This window comes from Hemiscyllium ocellatum, chromosome 26 (genome assembly GCF_020745735.1).
Source record: "Hemiscyllium ocellatum isolate sHemOce1 chromosome 26, sHemOce1.pat.X.cur, whole genome shotgun sequence".
In the NCBI taxonomy this organism is placed as follows: domain Eukaryota; kingdom Metazoa; phylum Chordata; class Chondrichthyes; order Orectolobiformes; family Hemiscylliidae; genus Hemiscyllium; species Hemiscyllium ocellatum.
In genome coordinates this window covers 3,372,422-3,389,342 of record NC_083426.1, presented here as the reverse complement: position 1 = coordinate 3,389,342, position 16,921 = coordinate 3,372,422, and the positions used below count along the sequence as shown (strand labels likewise).

Here is a 16,921-nt window from a genome sequence, read left to right as displayed (position 1 = left end):
ATCTAGATAGAGATATTTGCATCAGAAATTAAATACTTAAGATGGGAGTCATACTGCATTGAGATTGAGTGACTGTGAAGGATATTGCTGGAAAAAAGTTTAAATCTCTTGCAGTTTATGTTGCAATCTTTCTGGATTGTTTTCTTTTCTTTTGTGTAATCAACTTGTGTTACTTTGTTAAAGAATATTGGCAGCCTCATGTGAATATTTTCAGCACTGACCACCACTGTAACCAAATTGTCATTAAGTTTGACTAAATCCTTTTGCATTTGTGATGACTCTAAGTAGTGCGGCTTGATTTCCAATGCACTACTCCAGTGAGTATTGTCAACTGTAACAATAAAGCTTATTGTTTATCAAAACAGGTTTCATTCTGGGGTCTGACTTGTGCAGTATTACCATCACTTGGGATCATAAAACCTGAGTTCAGCCAGGTTTTCTCCATTCACCCTTCTTGGCTCCTACACAGAAATATAGCAACTGGTCAATTCTGATCTCTTCCTCTTAAGCCTCCACCCACCGTGCTTCCTCATATCCAGCTTCCTCTTAAGAACATCCGTCCTTTTCAGGTTAACTGTGGGAGCAAATTACACATTCTCCCACCGTCTGAGCAAAGAGGGCGGCAATGAGGGCGGCACGGTGGCACAGTGGTTAGCACTGCTGCCTCACAGCGCCTGTCGACCCGGGTTCAATTCCCGACTCAGGCGACTGACTGTGTGGAGTTTGCATGTTCTCCCCGTGTCTGCGTGGGTTTCCTCCGGGTGCTCCGGTTTCCTCCCACAGTCACAAAGATGTGCGGGTCAGGTGAATTGGTCAAGCTAAATTGCCCGTAGTGTTAGGTAAGGGGTAAATGTAGGGGTATGGGTGGGTTGCGCTTCGGCAGGTCGGTGTGGGCTTGTTGGGCCGAAGGGCCTGTTTCCACACTGTAAGTCTAATCTAAAAAAAAGAGGTTTTTACTGAATTCCTTATTAGATTTATTAGCGACTGTTTTATATCCACATCCTGAGTTTTCGTCTTTGCTACACGTTATCTCGAAGTTTTACTTGAATAAATCCTTTCATGATTTATCTTTATCAGGTTACACATAAGCTTCCCTATTGTAGGAAAATGATCCCTAATTGTAAACATGCATCCCTTATCTGTCCAGAAAAGCAAATGCTCTTAAATTCTTTCTGAGCAATCAGCAATACCTCTTATTGGTAATCATGAAGTGGAGGTGCCGGTGTTGGACTAGGGTGACAAAATTAAAAATCACACAACACCAGGTTATAGTCCAACAGGTTTATTTGGAAGTACAAGCTTTTGGAGCACTGGTTCTTCACCAGGTAGCTACCTGATGAAGGAGCAGTGCACTGCAAGCTAGTGCTTCAAAATTAACCTGTTGGACTATAACCTGGTGTTGTGTGATTTCTAACTTTCTAATTGGTAAAACAGTATTGGTTAGAAAATGGTCTTTCTTCATACAGAAACAGTTTATTTTAGTGCAGGAGACCATTCATCTCATTGTACGTGGGGAACCATGGTCATTGTATAAGATTATTGATTTTGAAATGATTACTAATTGTGCAACCCACTTAAGCCGCTTTTCCATTAAAGCTGGTTAAAAGGCTTTTGATGTGGAGTGAACAGCTAATTTGATATCACATAATTTCCACTTTTAACCAAACTTAAAATAATGGTGCCCACTAAATTTTTCCTATGCCAATCTCAAACCCACTTACTGATCTTGTGTATATGTGTATCATCCTCTGTTCCAAGATGCCTCCAATTTTTTCCCTTAAAGATGCAATATTGTACTTCTCTATTACAACAATCACTCCTCTCATTCATGTAGCAGAGATTTGAAATTGATGAACCAGCCTCAACAACTCCTTAACAAGCGGAAACAATCTTAATAAATAATAATTCATTCCATCAAAAGCCTTCACAGTTTAAAATTTATCTTCTTAAGTTTGGGCATGGCCTTGACTGCTCTTAAGAAACACAGTCACAGTGTCTCTCTTTATAATTCTACTCCTCCCTTCTGAGAATCCACACTAATTGTCCTCTTATGGTTTAAAAATCTTTCAAAAATGGACTGTCCAAAGTAGTTTAACCAAAGCTGAAAAAGGTCTTTCTCTACTGCTGCTTTTATGTCTCACCTCTTGCATTATCTATGCCTATACCTATATTATTTATAACCCATACCTATTTATAACCATTGACTTATTTAAAATCATGTCTTTATTTACCTGTGCTCATACTTTCAGGGAATTGTATATTTGAACTCTGTGGTGGAAGTGTGTGATTTTTGTACATATTAATGGACTTAATTTAGAATTTAGATTTTAAACTAGAGGCATAGGGATGCTGGTCTTTTCTTTGTCACAGTGTTTAATAATTAACTAGGGCCAGGCTTTTCCAAGCTATAATTTTAAACCAGCATGCACCGGAGAGCAGATGGCTGAAGATCTCCTGAAGAGTTAATGGAAGTTTGATTATATTGAGGTTTTACAACATGAGAAGGGACAAAAACATTAAGGAATGAGCTTAGCAGAAGCTAGCTTTAAAAAATGTAAACACTTTTGAATGCAGTTGGGAGGTGATCTTATTGAAGACAGGTATAAGAATAGTTTCTCCTCAAAAAAAGAAATTGTTCAGAGCAGTTACGTGAATATGTTACTTTCAGTATCAGTTTCAGTTTGCGAAAACTTCCAAGCCAGAAGTATTTGGTTTGAATTCTGCATTAATTATTCAAAGCGGAGAAAGTCTCAGATCTCGATTGTATGAGGATTCAAATGAAAGACTTCAGAGCTGGTAGCGCAGGAATAGGAAAATAATCAGTGAAGTCAAACCTATGGTTTGGGCAGGGTAGGAAAATTTTCCTTTTTTTTGAATAACTATAAAATGGTGTTTGAGAATACATGGGACTTAATTTTATCGTATATCTTGGTATTTTTCAAACAAGTTATATTTGGATCTTTGTTTACTCAGAATCTTCAGTGTCCCCTTTTGGAAGTCCAATAGTTATGGAAAAGAAGAGAATGATATCTGTGCGTGTACAATGTACATTAATTCAATGACAGAAAAGATGGGTGAGGGAACCACATCATTATACAGTTTCATAACAGGATGTGTGGTTGTCCTTATTTGACCAATCAAATTGTGTACATTTGGCTTGGCCAGTTGGTTAGAGCTCTAATATATATATATTTTTTAACTTCTTGTTTCAAAGGTTAACATTCAGATCATTAAGGCTGGGTGGTCTCTGAACTGTAGTTTTCAGAACCAGAAGGTCACAGTCTAAGGATATGAGGGAATCTCTCTAGGATTGAGGTGAGGAAAAATTCTTCAACAGAAACTGGGGAGCCTATAAAATTCACTACCACCAGAAAGGGGTTGAGGCCAAAATATTGAATGTTTTCAAGAAGGAGATAGATGCGGTTCTTGGGGCTAACGGGATCAAAGGACAAGGGAAGAAAGCAGGAACAGAAGACTGAGTTGGATGATCAACCATGAGCAGGCTTGAAGGGCTGAATGGCCTACTCTTGATTCTATTTACTCCATCTCTGTAAGTGGGTTGCCACTTGTCCATGATTGACCTGGAGTGTCTGGGAATTAAACACTGGACCAAGGGACGCTGCATGGAATAAACCTACAACAGGAAGGAAAATGTTTCTTTGTTTTGTTTGTATCAATATTGAAGTTTGGAACAAAGTTATTTGACTTAGAGTTAAGAATGATCATATTGCCCAAGCAATAGGGTTTTAACATTCTGATTAACCATGAGGTGAGTGCCATACGAATGGGGTGTGTCAGGTGATGAATTGTGAGAGTTTTGGGTTTGGATGCATGTAGAAAGAAATTCCCAGCATTAGAAACCCTATCACTGTGGCTGCAAACGTTGCAATTCGAGGGAGCTTTTCATGTTTATAAAACGATTTTGCCAGATTTGTTCCAATTCCAGCAGAAGAGAAGTGCTCTGGGGAACAGGATGTCAGAGAATTGGAAGCAAAGTGTTGTAGCAAGTGGTGAACCAAGAAATGTGACTTCTGCTGGGAGTAAGGCAATCACTGTTCTATCACTGGATGGGTTTCCTGAAGGTTTACTAAGGTTACGTCCTCAGAGTTAATGCTTCACTGTTGGAAGAATTCCAAATCAACAAACGAAGAGTTGTTAGCGTTTGCAACTGCAGGTGGATTTTAACTGATAAGAATGCAAATATTAAGTACGCTTTACATAAAACTATTTCAAAACGGCTAATCAAAAACAGGATGTTAAAGCACTGCGATTATCAAGGATGTTAATAGAGTGGAGATGAAGAAGCTCTCAGGGAAGATTGAACACTCTGGAAAAGAGAGGACAGAGGTCAGACCTATTGAAGTTTGACATCTATATAAGGATTTAAACTCCACCAAGCTTCCTTCCAATTGCAATACCCTGTTCATACTTTGTCTCTTACTCAGCCCCCTACTGTACTCACTGTATACCCATGACTGCATCACCAAGTAAAAAGTGAGGTCTGCAGATGCTGGAGATCAGAGCTGAAAATGTGTTGCTGGTTAAAGCACAGCAGGTCAGGCAGCATCCAAGGAACAGGAAATTCAACGTTTCGGGCCATCTTTCCTGATGAAGGGCTCTGGCCCGAAACGTCGAATTTCCTGTTCCTTGGATGCTGCCTGACCTGCTGTGCTTTAACCAGCAACACATTTTCAGCTCTGCATCACCAAGTACCAGACTAATGCCATTTACAAGGTTGCCGATGACACCACCATAGTCGTTGAATCCTAGATGGTGACGAAACAGACTACAGACGGGAGGTGGAAGACCTGGAAGAATGGGGCACTGAGAACAACCTAGCTCTCAATGCCGGCAAAACCAAGGAACTCATATTTGACCTATGGTGGGATGTTACTCAAGCCCCCCCTACACACTAACAGCCCAGAGGTGAAATGAGTTGCGAGTGTCAAGCCCCTGGGAGTGGTCATCCACAACAAGCTTTCTTGGACTCTTCACGTGGACGCACAAAGGACCAACAACATCTTTTCTTCCTCGGGCAGCTGAGGAAATTTGGCATGACGACAAATATCCTTGCCAACTTTTATAGGTGCGCCATCGAGAGCATTCTGTCTGGATGTATCACTACCTGGTATGGCAACTGTACCATTCAAGATTGGAGACGGTTACAGAGAGTGGTGAACTCGGCCCGGGCTATCCCAAAGGCCAACCTCCCATCTATATAATCCACCTACCAGGCCCGCTGTCAAGGAAAGGCAACCAACATTCTCAAAGATCTATCCCACCCTGGCAATGTTTTTCTGCAAACTCTACCATCAAGGAGAAGGTACAGAAGCCTGAACACATGCACAGCCCGTTTCGTAACAGTTTCTATCTTACTGTTGTTACAATACTGAATGGACTCAAACTCTTAGCATTCAACTGGACCTGTGCTTTTGTTTTTGCCGCTGTTTACCTATTATTTACTTAACTATGCTACTTAATTTTGTGATCTGCCCATATTGCTTGCAAGACAAAGCTTTTCACTGTGCCTCGGTACATGTGACAATAAACTCAATTCAATTCACTCCTTTCTGCCACATGTTCAGTAGTTGAGTTTTGGAGCCACTGGTTGTGACTTTTTGGTGTTTCTTGGATGAAGGAAGAGTGACCATTTGGATTTTTTTAATCACCCTTTACAGGGATATTATTACACACCTCAGGAGCAAGTGGGACTTTAATTCAAACCTTGTGGTTCAGAGGTATGGACAGTACCACTGCACCACAAGAGTCCTCAAGAATAATTATTTACAGGCTTTGAAGGTTGGTGCATGGCCAACCAATTACAATGACCAGTTTGGAAGAAGGGTCACTGGACTCAAAATGTTAACTCTGTTCCCTCTCCATGGATGTTGCCAGGCCTGCTGAGTGTCTCCAGCAATTTCTGCTTTTACAATGCAACGACAATTTGGCTGGTTAATCGATATCAAGAAAGCTATCACTCATTAGCCACGACCAACATCAAAGTCAAAACTACTGAGCATTGCCCAGTTTCTAACAAGTTGAGAAGTTTGGTTTCATTGTGTTGCACTTTGCACCAACAATTTACATTTCTACCCTATGATCTTTCACAAAAAAGTGTTTACACCAAAAACTTGACACTGAATCGCAAGAAGAGATATTAGGTCAGATGACCAAAATTTTGGTTGAAGACATAAGTTCAAAGAAGCATCTAAAAAGGGGAGGGGTTTAGGGTTGGAATGCAAGAGCTTAGGGTCTAGACAGCTGCCAGCCTAGCTGCCAGTGGGGGTGTGAATAAACTTGAGGATGAGTGAGACTGACAGAAATGTGAAGTTACACAGTGCAGCAAACGGAAAGATGGGCCACAGCTCCACAGCTGCACAGAACTGCAGCAAATTATCACCCTTAAACATCAGCTACTTACATATTAAATAAATTGAAGGGAACGTAAACATAATGAAGAGAACTAATTTTTTTTCCAACATAGAAGATTAAAGTGGGACTTCAAATTTATTGGAGGGCACCTTTGGCAGCCAAAGGATATAGTAATTAAACAGATATTAAGAATGATGGTCTGCAGATCTCTGTTTCGCATGAGGGACATGGGGGGGAAAGTGGTGGCATGGCACCAGAATACTGATCCGGAGGCTCAAATAGATGCTCTGGGGGCACAAGTTCAAAACCCACTGTGGCAGTTGTTGGAATTCAAATTTAATGAGTGAAACTGGAACCAAAAGCAAGTCTCATTGATGGTGAAACAATCACTTGTAAAAATACACCTCATTCGTTAATGTCCTTTAGGAAAATAAATCGCTCACCCTTACCTGCATTTGGCCTACATGCAACTCCAGACCTACAGCAAGCTGGGTGATTCTTAAGTGCCCTTTGAAATAGTCCAGCCTGATACTCAGTTCAAGGGCTATTAAGGACAGCAACAAATGCTTAATTGCCAGATGCCCAAATCCTATTAAACACAGCATCACAATGTCATTTACAAGGCTCTAAGTTCACTTCTGCTTTGTCAATTTTCATTTTTAAATTAATTTTAAAGTTCTCATCCTGGTTGGCATCTTCATGGCGTCGCCCTCCTTTTCTGTCGCTGTCGTCTTCCCTGTCTCTATAGCTTTCTGTAGTCTCTCTGCTCCTCAACTTCTGACCTGTCTCGCATCCTGATCTTTGTGAGGACTTGGCTTTCCACATCTCCCTCCCAAATAAACGTTCTCAGTGAAATATCAATGAAACAGCTTTAGGAACAGTCAAAGCTATTCAGTTCCTTGAGCCTGTTCCAACACCGAATTAGATCATGACTGAATGTACTACTGGTGCTTTATATTTCTTGATATCAACAAAATCATTCACAATTAGTTCTGAAACTTTCAGCTGGTCACAACATTCACAGCCTTTTGGGGAGAAAGCTTCAGATGTTCAAACTGTGCCAAGCCCTAGCTCTGTCCCCTAATAATGTCCTGATCATGATATTTTATTTTAGCCTAAAGAAACATGTTTTTGTGTCAAACATTTTGTTTTTATTCATTCATGGAGTGTGGGTATCACTGGCTAGACCAGCATTTATTACCCATCCCTAATTACCCAGAGGGTTGTCAAGTCAACCACATTGCTGTGGGTCTGAAGACACATTTAGACCAGACCAGGCAAGGATGGCAGTCTCCTTCCATGAGTGATATTTAATGAACCAGATAGGTTTTTCATGACAAGCGAACATGGTTTTTATGGTCATCACGAGACTCTTAATTCCAGAGCTTTATTGAATTCAAATTCTCCCATAGCAGGATTTGAACTCAGGCTCTCAGAACATTATCTGGGTCTCTGATTTAACACAGTTTAGATCAGAGTGGTGCTGGAAAAGCACAGCAGGTCAGGCAGCACCCGAGGAGCAGGTAAATTGACGTTTCGGGCAAAAGCCCTTCATCAGGAACTCTGGTTTCCAGCATCTACAGTCCTCCCTTTTGCCCTCTGATTTAACAGCCCAGTGATAATATCACTAAGCTGTCACCTCCCACATTTGTACCAAATACTTCTGGAATAACATGTCTCAAAACAGTGCAGCCAGCATTTTGGAGTGGCAGGTTACCAATTATTTGCCTACTTGGTATCTGTCCAATTGCGTTTAATCATCATAGGGAACACCTGGTTATTCTGTGATGGCACAATATTCAGTAACAATTTACATGTGTATCCACTGGTTCCTGTCTCTCTAACAGACAGTCTATACCCTCAATGCTTCCACAAGCTTCCAGCTATAATATAGCAAAGCATAGTGACTGATAAAAGATCAACTGAAGTTTATCAAAAATGGAAAAATAGAACCCAACAATAAACTAACATTAATCTAAGAACAGAGAGCAGGAACTTTTACAAGTTTATAAAATAGGACATATTATTCCTTTGGAGGCATCATAGAGAATGAGGAAATGGTCGAGATGTTGAGCAAATATTTTGTATCTGTCCTCAAAAGCAGAAGACAGGAATTAATTACTAGAACTAGAAGGTGATTAAATTGAATTGAATGGAGTTGAATCAAATTGAATGTATTGTCACATGTACTGAGGCACAGTGAAAAGCTTTGTCCTGTGAACAATACAGGCAGATCACAGAGTTAAGTAGCAGAGATAAGCATAAAATAGCTAAACAGTGGAAAAAACAAAAACACAGGTACAGGCGAATGTGAATAGTCTGAGTCCATTCAGTATTCTAACAACAGTAGGGTAGCCAGTAAGCTGGCTTTGAGGATTGGAGGAGCTTCAAACCTGCGAGTTTAGATAAAACAGAGTTATTAGTAATTTTTAAAAGTATGCTGTTAAGTTTAAAAAGTGTAGAACAATTGTAGGAAATAGGAAACTTAGATCTGCATGCAGGAGTTCACAAGTAGTCGACCATATCCAGCGACATCTTGCAGGGTGACAATGAAGATAATTAGTGAGAAACTTAAGGTAAAGAAATAGGTATTGAAAAGCCTTGAATTAAAATCAGACAAATTTCCAGGATCTGTGTCTTAGGAATATAAAGAGATAATTGCAGAAATAGTCCATATTCTGGATGCGCTTTTCCAAAACTCTCTGGATTCTTGAATAGTCCCAATGAATTGGAAACTATCAATAGCAATTCCACTATTCAAGTAATGAGGGAAAGAGAAAATAGGAACTATAGATCAGTTAATCATTGGGAAAGGATTGAAACCTCTTTAATGAGAAAGTTTTAACAATAAATTCAGAAAATCATAATATGGCAAACAAAGGAAAATCATGGTTGACAAATTTGTTAGAGACTTTGGAAGATGTGCGTAGGGTTAATCAAGGGATGCAGTGTTCTCGACGTACCGAAATACTTTGAATAAAGTTTTTTATAAAAAAGGTTAGTACACAGTATAAGAACTCCTGGAGATCATGTATTAACATGGATAGAGAATTGTTTAATGGACAGACAGGGATTGATAGGGAAAAAGTGGGAATTTTCAGGTTGAGATTAGTAGAGTGCTGCAAGGATCAGTGTTAGACCCTCAGCTGTAAACGGTCAACACTGATGACCTGGATGACAAGACTGAGAGGAACGTATGTAAATTTTTAGATGATACAAAACTGGTTGGAAATGTAAGCTGTGAGAAGGACACAGAGTCTGCAGGTTAGGTGAGTGGGCTTTAAGGTGGAGATGGCATTATGTGGTGAAGGTTATTCACTTTGGTAAAAAAAAATGCCAGAATAAAAGTTTTAAATAAATTTAAATGCTGATTATCAGGGAGTATTGTTGGTACTCATACAAGAAAAAGGACATGCTGATATAGCAAGTGATTGTCAAGGTAAATACCATGTTGGTCTTGATTGTAAAGGTATTGGAGAACACGAATAGGGAAGTTTTGCTGAAACTTTACAGGTGAGACCACATCTGCAATACTGTGCACGGCATTGGTCTCCACGTTTACAGAAGCACATAGTTCCTTAAAGATCAAGTGTACAGAGCAGTTGTACTCAGCACACTTCTAGCCTGCAGTGAGAGCCAGACTGCATATACGCTACAAACAAGGCTATGGGAGAAATTCCATCAGTAATGCTTCCACCACATTCTCCAGAATTAAAGGAAGACTGTCAACCAAATGCTAGTGTGCCCCTTGAAGCCAGCTCCATTAGCATTCAGATCAAATTCATACAAAGTCAACTTTGGTGGAGGGTAGCATGGTGGCTCAATACTTAACATTACTGCCTCACAGTGCCAGGGATCTGCTTTTGATTCCACCCTCGGTCAACTATCTATATCCGCTGCTCGTTGGATGCTGCCTGAACTGCTGTGCTCTTCCAGCACCACTGATCCATAATCTGGTTTCCAGCATCTGCAGTCATTGTTTTTACCTATCTATATAGAGTATGCATGTTCTCCCCGAGTCTGAATGGGATTCCTCTCATTTCCTCCCACAGTGTAAAGGTGTGCAGGTTAGGTGGATTGGCCACGGGGAATGCAGGATTATAGGGATAGAGTAGGGTAAGGGGGTGGGTCTGGGTGGGATGCTTTCCATAGGGTCATTGTGGACTCAAAGAGCAAATGGCCTGCTTCCACTCTGTAGGGATTCTGTGAGTGAACACTACATCTAGATGGCCAAAGAACATCCTCTGTACACTGTCAACCTCACTGGAACTAAGAAACTGCTTCAAACACACTCTGAAGTGCAGCAGCAACAGTGACAGTGATTAGTCTGACTGTTTATTGATGAGGCACAACAGTAGTGGAGATGAAAAGGAAGCACATCACAGTCTGAGTCCCACTACATCAGGGCACATCCTGCCCCATACGCTCAAAGATCTACAGCTTCAGAATCAGCTAGTTCAGTCACATGATAACTCATGACTCTTGCCTCTGAATAGACCGGTGGGATAACCTCTACAATACCCATGGAAAATCGTTCATTACAATCACAGTGCAGAAAGAGGCTGTTTGGCCCATCAGGTCTGCACCGATCCTCTAAAGAGCATCCCACCCACAGTTCCCAGGCCAATCCATCAAAACTACACACCTCTGGACACTATGGGCAGTTTAGCATGGCCAATCCACCTAACCTGCACAGCTTTGGACCTTGGGAGGAAACTGGAGCACCCAGAAGAAACCCACACAGACACAGGGAGAATGTGCAAACTCCACACAGACAGACAGTCACCTGAAGATGGAATTGAACCAGGATCCCTGGTGCTGTGAGGCAGCAGTGCTAACCACGGTGCCCAAATCTCCAAATGGAGCTCGTTGAGTTTGAGTTACCTTGGTAACAGGCAACAGCCTGCCCAGCTGAAACTCCTGTTAACTGAGATGTTAGCAGAGGATAGCGTGGGGCTCTTGTGGTACCGTGGTAGTGTCCCTGCTCCTGAACTGGGAGACCTGGGTTGAAGTCCTACCTGCTCCTGAGGTGTGTAATAACATCTTTGAACAGGTGGCTTAGAAAGTATCCAGCAAATGATTATATGGACTTTTGTGGTGGAGTGGTACGTTTGGGCCTGGAGACCCAGGTTCAAGTCCCACCTGCTCCAGAGGTGTGTATTAACATCTTTGAGCAGGATGATTAGAAAATAAAGCAGACCCTGGTTGTAGTTGATAGTTAAATACAGCTTTTAAAAAATGTCATGTGATTTGGTGTTTAGAAAACCATTCAGTTTTGTGTGATAACACTTATGAATGTATCAAAAAAAGAATAAAGCAGACACAGAACTGCATGTCCCAGGCTGGTTCTAGCCTACAAACAACATGAATAGTGGCTCTATTTTGGTGTTTAACAATAAACCATGTTCCTTTCCAGTCGGGCTTCCTGAGTTAGTATAACCAGCCTCCTTAAATGGAAGAACATTTGCCACCAACATTGAACTACACTGGAGGCAGTGAATAAAGGTTCACTTGATTGGTCTCTGGGACGAGAGGGTTCTCCTTCAACAAGAAGCTGAGTAAACTGTGTTTACACTTTCTGGAGTTTAGAAGAATGAGAGGTGAACTCATGAAAGATTCAGAAAGACTTGACAGGATTGATACAGAGAGGTTACCAGTGTGGATCAAGGAAACTGAAACATGGAAATGAAAAGTAAGGAAGGAAGGTGGAATTTAGGGTGAAGATCATCAATATTCTGTATAGAATAGAGGAACATGCTTGAATATGACCACTTCCTCCTAATTATTATATTATTACACCTGATCTTGTGTCCTAACTTCCTCCAACTACCTTAACTTCACATCCTTATAAGGCAACAAAACTACCATCACAAATTTTAAATTATTTTTAGGTTTGTATCTATTGATTTTTGTTGGAGCTGGTTCTATGATTATAGCAATCTTTAAACGAGGCATTTCCCCATCCTTCTATAAGGAATATAAGCCGAGTTGATGTCATGTCTCCTTACAACTGATAGTTTGGAGAACTGGCATTGTGGTCTTTCCAAAGACAGTGGAAGGAGATTCAATAGTGATCTCCAAAAAGGAGATTAGATTAGATTACTTACAGTGTGGAAACAGGCCCTTCGGCCCAACAAGTCCACACCGACCCGCCGAAGCGCAACCCACCCATACTCCTACATTTACCCCTTACCTAACACTACGGACAATTTAGCATGGCCAATTCACCTAACCCGCACATCTTTGGACTGTGGGAGGAAACCGAATTACCCGGAGGAAACCCACACAGACACGAGAACTGGGGAAGAAGTAATTGCAGGGTGATGGGGAAAGAGCAAGGGAGTGGAACTAAACAAATTAGCTCAGATAAAGGGCCAGCACATGCACCACAGGCTAAATGATCTCTATTGTATAATCATGGGCTACCTGGGACAGATGAAAGCTTGTGGACATTTTCGTGGGACTGAGTTCCCTACATTCTTAGCCAGACTACACTAGTCATCTCCTCATGCTATTGAAGTTCCTGTGGCCTAGAAAGCCATTTTGAGCGCTCTTCCATTACAGTGTACAGTCGCTTGCACACCACTAAAAATAAACCAGTAACTTATCTTCAAAAATATCTTCAACGCCCTTTAATGATGGGTCATTTTATAACTTGCACTGCTCTGCAAACTGTTTGGGAAAAAAAACAAAATTATCTTCTAACAAAAATCCTAATTAAAAGGGTTGGAATAACTGGGCAGAAACCTACATGGAGTTTCACTTTATTGAAATGGTTTGTAGTGAGAGTTAAATCCCAGGAATAATGCCTTTCATTGGAAAGAAAGCTCCTGAAAAATGGTAAATGTGTACACAGAAGAATATAAGAACTCAGCACTGGAGTAGGCCATTCAGCCCTTTGAGCCTGCTCCACCATTTAATAAGTTTATTGTCGATTTGGTTATAGCCTTAGCTCCAATCCCCTGTCTACCACCATCCCCACACACCCGTAACTCCATATTTACTCATTGAGGTATACAGAGTTTTGACGGCACGGTGGTAGTGGGCGGCACGGTGGTACAGTGGTTAGCACTGTTGCCTCACAGCGCCTGAGACTCGGGTTCAATTCCCGACTCAGGCGACTGACTGTGTGGAGTTTGCACGTTCTCCCCGTGTCTGTGTGGGTTTCCTCCGGGTGCTCCGGTTTCCTCCCACAGCCCAAAGATGTGCGGGTCAGGTGAATTGGCCATGCTAAATTGCCCGTAGTGCTAGGTAAGGGGTAAATGTAGGGGAATGGGTGGGTTTCGCTTCGGCGGGTCGGTGTGGACTTGTTGGGCTGAAGGGCCTGTTTCCACACTGTAAGTAAACTAATCTAATCAATGTCCCAGTCTTTTATATTCTTTGGGTGAGAGAGTTCCAAAGACTAATGATGATGTTCTGAAGAGTCACTGAACTCAAAACATTAACTCTGCTTTCTTCCAAGAGATACTGCGAGACTTGCTGAGTTTCGCCAGCAAGTTCTGTTTTGTTACAAAGCCTTACAGCTCACTGAGAGATTAAAAAAATCCCTCTTCGTCCCTGTCTTAAATAGGAAATCCGTTATTTTTAACTTCCATCCCTCAGTTCTGAACAAGGGGAAATAGTCACTCTCCCAGCCCTATGCAGAATCTCCTCGGGCTCTTCCACATTTCGAGAAGATCGCCCCTCATTCTCCTAAACTCCAATGCTCAATGTTTCATGTTCAACCAGGAACCAGTAAAGTGAACTTTCGCTGAACTGCTTCAGGTGTAACTTTTTTTCTTTTCTTCAGAATGGGGATCAAAACCCGACACAGAACTCCAGCTTACTCTCACTGTCCAGCTGGCAATAACCGACTATGTACACACACTGACACACTCCCCTACACACACAGCGGGTACACTCTCAGACCCCCAGCTATTAACAACACTCAGACACCTCTAAACATGGAGACTCCCTCAGATTTCACTTCCTTTTCTAAAAATTGAACCTCGAATACAAACATCCGCAAGACAGAGATCCCAATCATAAGGGGCTCGTTGCTAAAAGTCATTGACTTAATAGAAAGTCGGCAGCCACTGAATAGGCCGAATGATTAACCTTCCCGTACCCCAAAAGGACACGGTGACTCAATCAGGTTGACAATCACCTGATGTAGGGGCAGTGCTCCGAAAGTTAGTGCTTCCAATTAAACCTGTTGGACTATAACCTGGTGTAGTGTGATTTTTCTAACTTTGTCCCTCCACACCATCATTGCAGGCCAGCCGCTTACTGTCTTCAGTTAGTGACAGCGAACACTATTCCTCTTTCAACTTTTACAATTCAATAAAGAATGCAAAAATCCGAGAGCCTGTAATGAATGAAAGAACGGGGAGCCCTGGGTCAGGTCTGAGGGGAGGCAGGAACACTGTCTCCTCTCTGTAACCGGCTCAGTCAGTTCTCCAGCTTAACTCCAAGGCAGACTGTCTCTAAACAGCACTCTCTCTCTCTCTCATCCCCTCCAGGGTTCGGCTTGAGCAGAGCAAACTGAACAAGAGACTCACCAGAAACTCCCCCGAGATGGTCTCCTCTTTGCTGTGTTTCTTGTTGTGTATGTGCCTGAGGAACCTCACCAGGATGGTTCCCTGATCCATGCTGAGAGCCGGCGTCCTGCTGGGAACTCTGCCCAGCTACTGCGGGACATGACACAGCCTGAGACTGAACTGGCCTGAAAGGCAGGACTTTGAGCTGCATGTCTGCGGTTTTAACAAAAGCAGGAGGGACTCAGCAGTCACTGTAACTGTGGTCAGAGAGGGGGGGAGAGAGAGAGAGAGAGCAACTCTTTCTGGGTCCTAGTGCCCCTGGGCAATTTCAGGCAGTCTCTACATGACAAAATGTTTGGTGGAGACATTCTTGTTGTACTGTTTAGGCACCTCAGAAGTTTTACACCCTTTTTTCCAACTCGACAGATTGCTCTTTCAAATTAAACTGTTTAACTTAGAGGATCGTGATTGGCTTGTAACAACTTATCTTTATATAGCGTCCTTATTGGAATAAAATGTTGCAAGACACAACGCAGGAGCATTTACAAAGAGGAATTTGGCATGTTACATGTTACATAGTCTCGACTTTTCCTGGTGTTGTGTGATTTTTAACTTTGTACACCCCAGTCCAACACCGGCATCTCCAAATCGTGACTTTTCTTTATCTGCCTTACAATGCATTTTATTTCTGCGCTGCCCTGTGCGTGTATGCTCGGGCGGGCTATTTCTGTGTGTCTACGTGTCTATGTATGTGTACTTGGTTGTCTGTGCGTAGAGGACACTGTCAATTTGTATGGGGTTCTAGTTGTAGAGTTTGGGGCTGCTGTGTGTCTCTGAGATTGTGTCTTTGTGCGAGTTGTGTTAGCTATAGTTCTCTTATATGCCTGTGTTTTTACTTATGTCTGTTAGTGTGTTTGTGAGTTTGTGTAGTCTATGTGTACAGTATATCTGTGTTTGTATGCACTTATGTATGTCTGTTTCTGTGTACATCTGTGTCTGTGTAGATGTCTGTGTGTCTATCTCTGTTTAGTACACGTGTCTGTGTGTGTGTGCATGTCACATGTGTCTGCCTGTGTTTTGTACATGTGTCTGTATGTGTGTACATGTCACGTGTGTGTCTCTTTGTCTGCCATCTTTTTATTCATTTACAGGATGTGGGCATCACCAGCTGGCCCAGTATTTATTACTTGGCCCGAGTTATCCTTCAGAAGGTGGTAGTGAACTGACTTCTTGAACTGCTGCAGTCCACGTGCTGTCAGTAGACCCATAATGCCTGAACTGAAGGAATAAGTAAGGGAGATGTGTGTGTTGTGCACATTGTGCATATCTGTCTGTATATGTGTGTCTGCCTATGTGTTTTGTGCATGTGTACCTGTGTGTGGGTGTGTATATGTACCTGTGCGTGGATGTGTATGTGTGCCTGTGTGTGGATGTGTATGTGTGCCTGTGTGTGGGTGTGTATGTCTAATTCTGTGTCTATGTGTGTCTGTCTGTCCATCTGTGTGTTTTATGTTTCTGTGTGTCTGTAGCTGTCTTCCCTGTGTCTATATGTTGTCTCTCCATGTTTACTTGTGTTTGTACTTGTGTTTTGTGCCTGTGTTGTGTGTGTATCTGCCTTACCTATAAGAGATAGGATTGATAATCATCTAGAGAGGAATAAATTGATTAGGATTAGTCAACATGGTTTTGTGAAGGGTAGGTCATGCCTCACAAACCTTAGAGTTATTTGAAATGGTGACCAAACAGGTGGATGAGGGTAAAGCAGTTGATGTGGTGTATATGGATTTCAGGTAAAAACAAGGACTACAGATGCTGGAAACCAGATTCTGGATTAGTGGTGCTGAAAAGCACAGCAGTTCAAGCAGCATCCGAGGTGCAGTAAAATCGACGTTTTGGGCAAAAGGCCTCCATCAGGAATACAGGCAGAGAGCCTGAAGGGTGGAGAGCAGCAAGAGGCAGGAGCCAGGAGGAGGTGACGTTGGGGCGAGGTGATTGTCAGGAAGGCCGGTAAGTATATTTAAACTTCTTAC

General features: G+C 42.0%; 1 protein-coding gene across 2 annotated transcripts in view; it reads right to left on the bottom strand.

The window, feature by feature from the left end:
- LOC132828135 (tyrosine-protein phosphatase non-receptor type 22-like) overlaps positions 1-15,071 on the bottom strand; it is a 98,737-nt gene extending 83,666 nt beyond the window's left edge. For both annotated transcript variants that reach the window (XM_060845050.1, XM_060845051.1), the window contains exon 1: positions 14,913-15,071. In XM_060845050.1, coding sequence (XP_060701033.1) covers positions 14,913-15,002 — 90 coding nt within the window. In that variant the 5' untranslated portion in view covers positions 15,003-15,071. The remainder of the gene's footprint in view (positions 1-14,912) is intronic.
- Between the last annotated feature and the right edge of the window lie 1,850 nt (positions 15,072-16,921).